Below are 5321 nucleotides of genomic sequence, written 5' to 3'. Positions count from 1 at the left end.
TTTTGACTTTGAATTTAAATTAGAGAGCCGAGATTATATTATACTAATAAGTAGATGTTTGCATATCTAAGACTTAAAACGAATGTGGTAAAAATGCTTTTGAAACTTACCCATAATTAGTAATGATTTCAAGAACTCAATTTTGTTGCCACCAAATCTCTCAAAAGCTTGAAATTTACACATGGAATGATAATGCCAATCAAAATGTCTGTCAAAATGACAATATCGGAAATACCCTACCAAATGGTCATGGTAGCAAAGTTTGACCAAACTATTAAATGCAAAATGAAAAAAAAATAAAATAAAATCCACACACAAAAAATATGTATATAATAATAATAATAAAAGAAGATATTTTCGTTCACAATTTTACTGCTTAACCATTTTCATCTCTTACATATAACCATCTAAAATTACTGGTCTATTTGTAATAGGAATAATTTTGTTTTCATTTTATATAAAAAAAATTAAATATTTTTTAATTTTTTCATGCAAAATTATTTACTACATTGTACTAACATATTTTAATACCTTTTATAAATATAGATATTAAAATAAAAATGTTAAAATACTATTGTGTTGTACTTATTTAGTTTTAGTCTTTATATTTTTAAATGTATAATTTTATTCAATATATCATAAATCTTGAACTTAATCCTATTGTTTTATTTGTTAATATTTTCATTATGGTTTTTAATAAGTTGTAAATTATTATTATTATTAATAATATCAATATTTCACTAATCTCCCTTAAGTTGTAAATTACATGAACCAAGTTATATATGTTTTCGGGAAAAAAAAAAAACCTGAAACATGGGAAATCCTTACCAAAGATACCTTAGAAGGAGAGGACAGAAGCGTAATTTCACATCATCCCAAGGTCATCTCATTATTCCCAAAACACTCTCTCTCTCTCTCAGACACACACAAAAACCAGACCCTCATAAACCTCATTCTCTCTGTCTGGGTGTGTCTGAAATTCAGCCATGGCCGCCCTGTTTGGGAGTTGGAATTTGAGAATTTGGATCTCAATAGTTACGATCTTGTTGTTGGGTTTGTGCAGGAATTGCAATTGTGGTGAAGATTCTTCTTCGATTCATTCTCTTTTGCGGTCAATGGGGCTGCCGGCTGGGCTGGTTCCCAAGCAAGCGAAATCTTACACTCTGGGTGAAAATGGTCGTTTAGAAGTGTATTTGGATGCTCCATGTATGGCTAAATATGAGAACAGAGTTATTTTTGACACTGTTTTTAGTGCTAATCTTAGCTATGGAAGCTTGATTGGAGTGGAGGGTATGTCTCAGGAAGAGCTTTTTCTATGGCTCCCTGTTAAAGATATCATTGTTAATTACCCTACATCTGGTGTCATTCTTATTGACATTGGTGTTGCTCATAAACAACTCTCTTTGTCTCTCTTTGAAGATCCTCCTGATTGTAACCCTCAAGGTGATTTTTCACTTACTATCTCCTCTTTCTCTCTTGATTTTCTTCGGGTTTTGCTTTATTTTACGTTAATGCCTTTTCTCCCTCTCTCTTAATTGTGTTTGGTTGTTCTTGTTTTTCTTCATTTCTCATTAATGGTTGTCTCCCTCTTGCCTTTCCTTACTCTGTTTTCCCTTCGTTTCTCATCAATTACTTCCTTTCCCTCTGTTTACTCAGTTTTTGTCTTTGCTTCCCCTTAAATTGATGAGTTTTCCCTATCTTCTCTCACCTATGGGTTCTTTTGCCTCTGTTTCCTCTGTTTTTGCCTCTGTTTCTCTTTAAATTAATGGGTTTTCCCTCTCTTTCTCTTCATCAATGCCTAATTTTGACTCTGTTTTCCTCTGTTTTTCCATTGATTCTCTTTAAATTGATAGGTTTTTCCTGTCTTCCATCGTCAATGCCTTGCCTTCTTATGGCTCTGTTTCCTCTGTTTTTTCCTTGGCTACTTCTTTATCCCCTCTCTATTTCACTCTAAATTGATGGGTTCTCTTCTCTCTATCTTCCATCATTTTCTTGTTCTCGTTAATGGCTTCTTTTTGTTCTGTTTTTTCTTATTTTAATTTCATTCCACTGTCTCTAGGAAAGCTTCACAATCACAATGAACAGTTATGTTGGTTTGCCTTCCTCTCTCTGAATTAATTGCTTTCTTCCTATCTTTCATTCATCTGGATGGATTTCTCATCTTCTCCATTAATGGCTTCTTCTTCTTCTTCTTCTCTCTCTAAATCAATATTTGGTGACACCCATTAATTTGTATTCCCAAAACAACTATGAAGGAAAAAGTCATAGACAACAAAACATGGGAAACTTGCAAGCTCAAATTTGATTATTTTAAACAGAGAGATCGAGATTTGTTTTTGTTTTGTAATTAATCGTTTGGAGCTCTGTTTTCCCTTTCCTTAACTTGGTTTTCTCTGTGTCTGGTTTTGCAGTTACATTAAGGAATCCTCTGAGGAAGCAAAGAGGCTTTGAATCTCTTAGATAAGAGTGCAGTAAAAAAAAAAAAAAAAAAAAAGAAGTCGTCAAATTCAAGTTCCCAACTTTTGTATTTATATCATTTTGTTGTAATAATTTTATTTTATTTAACTTTTTTGTCGAAAGAAAGAAACCAATTGTCACACTTTAGTATATAATGAGAGCTTGTGTGGTGAAATTTTGGAATTAAGTGTTGGATAATTTAACTGATTTTATTGTTTTATTTTATTTTAATTTTATCTTGATTATTTAGTTTTATTTCATTTTAAGGATACTTTAACCTAGATAGAGGTAGTTAGAGCCTTTTTAATCGACTTCTTCCTTCGATAAGAAATATATAGTTTTGACAAACATAGAAATTTTTTTATTTAAATGTGATTTCAAAAAGGTTTTGTGAGCTACAAGTCTGACTAAATTAGTAAGATCGTTTAGCTAAACACAAGTGTTCTGGAAGGGTATTTTATCCTAGGATAGAGTGTTGAATTACTCAATGCAAATGAAAGTATAACTTCTCTAAGGACATCATCAATGTGCCTCAACTCAATATTCGCAAATCTTTAAACTTTTATTAAATAGTTTGGTTGTTAATTGTTTGGCTTTAGAATTCCGATTAATTCGATTCACGGTTTGATTATATAGTTTCCTTACATTAATTTTCATTTCCTATTCTTAAAAAAAAAAAAAAAAAAAAAAAAGTCTTATTTCCTAGCACTTTTATTTCTATTATTATTATTTTTTTTATATGGATGGTTTTTTAGTGATGATATCTTTGTTTATTTTATGCTTTGGAAGAAAATGATCTAAAATAGTTTAAGCCCTAACTTTTTAAATTTGTTTTACTTTACTCCTTAATTTTTAAAATGTTTGTTTTGATCCTTAATTTTCAAAACGATCATTGATTCTCGATCTTTTTTTATCATTTTATTTCCAAGGGAACAATGTTGTTTTTAACTTATTGATCTAATATGATACTCATATTAATATGTTAGTATGTGTACACTTGTTCATGTCATGTTTTAATGTGTCAAAATTGAATAAATAAAAATGAAGATCAAAATCGATGTAGACATTTTAAAAATACAGGACTAAAAAGGAATAAATCTAAAAATTTATGGACCGAAATAAGATTTAAACCTTTTAAATTTTGTACTCAAACTTCAACAAAATCAAAACTAAGTTGATTATTCAAAAAGGTTTTTCAAAATGATTTTTTTTTTTTTAATTATTAGAACGAAAAAATTCATTAAAAATGAACTTCATATAAGCAAAGGTCTTCCCCCCTTTTAGTATGGGAGACTAACGTGTTTTTATACTAAAATGAAGATGTTATTCCTTTCAAAAGAGTAATAATATTCTATTTATAATTGTAAAACAAATAACATTCAATTTATAAGTAAAAAAAATTAAGAAAAAAAAACAAGAAAAAAAACTAAGAACTATTATTTTAAAATAAAATAAAATAAAACTTTCCCAAGGAGCACATGCTTTTGAAAGTAAAAGGTTAAAAATTAGAATAATTACTAGATCCACCTTAATTATTTAGATTTTGGTGTAAATAAACTTTTAGAGAAGTGAGAATCTCAATATGCTTATTAAAATCCAAAATACACTCATATTTAAAAATTATCTTCCCTTTTATTGTTCTTACATTACAATTTATAAAGAGAATTAACCAAAAGGAAAAAAAAAAAAAAAAAAAAAAAGATTAGGTAAGGAACCAAAGCAAAGGATATTGTAATCTAATTACTGTCTTTCTTAAGGCCATGTTTGGTTCTATTTTATGGTTTGGCTTTGTGTTTGATTTTTATGATTCCCATTTGTCCTTAAATTTCTCCACCAAAGCAAAGGATCAAAATTTCCTTATGCTCTATAATAGGCTTCGTCTCTTTCTTTTGTTCAATATTGATATTTTTAATAAAATAAAATTTGGTCATTTTCAATTTTATTTATTTCCTTTGGCTTTCTCCTCAAACTCACCCATGTTGTTTCTTCACATTATTTTCAATAAAATACATGTGTGGGTTTGGGAGATTTTTTTTTTTTTTTTAAAGAAAGTTAAATTATAATTTTAGTTTCTCATATATTGACTATTATATATATATATTTTTATTTTATTCTTATACTCTGAGTTTCATTCTATTTTAGTCCTAACAATTTCAATGTTGTCTAAGTTTTGTTTATATACTCTTCATGAATCTTAAATGTAGTTCATATACTTTCAATATAATTTATAAAAATGGTATTTTATCCTAAATTTTATATATAATATGCGAGAACGAATATTCAAACCTCTAATGTTGCACATTTTGGTTGAAGTTATAATGATTAGTTGAGTTGTGCTTCAATTTTTTTTGTTCAATTAGTATATTATCCATATATCCAGTTTCAAGAATTACAATGGAGTTGACTTTTCATTATTTTTATTTTTGACAATATGTAAGGTGAGATAATGAAACCTCTGATTTTGAGATTACGAATTTATTTTAGTTGAACTATAAACATGTTGGCTTATCATTCATTTTTGTTTTAGCTCTTTGGTTTTATTTTTCTTTTTGCCTCACTAATAGAGATTAGATGAATTTGTATGATCAAATTATGGTATTTCGGGTAATTCCTAATTATATTTATTATTTTTATGGCCTTTTCCAATGATAATCATAGCATTATTATCAATAATGATAAATTATAGCATTTCGGGTAATTTCCAATTTTATTTTTAATTTATTTGGGGTTTTTTTTTTTCATCAATAATTATGCGATTTTCGCGGCATTATTATCAATAATGATAAAATGTGGGCTCCGGAGGTTTTGTTTTACGCCAGAATGTGGGCCCACTGACAGATGGTTAGGGGGTCCCACCATTCACA

At 28.5% G+C, this 5321-nt stretch overlaps 1 protein-coding gene across 1 annotated transcript; it reads left to right on the top strand.

The window, feature by feature from the left end:
- Positions 1-808: 808 nt before the first annotated feature.
- LOC120087352 (uncharacterized) lies at positions 809-2644 on the top strand. Its single transcript, XM_039044343.2, has 2 exons — positions 809-1443; positions 2412-2644. The coding sequence occupies exons 1-2, from the start codon at positions 987-989 to the stop codon at positions 2462-2464; spliced, it is 510 nt and encodes a 169-aa protein (XP_038900271.1). The 5' UTR covers positions 809-986; the 3' UTR covers positions 2465-2644.
- Positions 2645-5321: the final 2677 nt, after the last annotated feature.

This window comes from Benincasa hispida, chromosome 9 (genome assembly GCF_027475165.1).
Source record: "Benincasa hispida cultivar pf3 chromosome 9, pf3_genome.v1.1, whole genome shotgun sequence".
NCBI classification, from domain to species: domain Eukaryota; kingdom Viridiplantae; phylum Streptophyta; class Magnoliopsida; order Cucurbitales; family Cucurbitaceae; genus Benincasa; species Benincasa hispida.
This window is presented reverse-complemented; position numbering and strand designations above follow the sequence as displayed.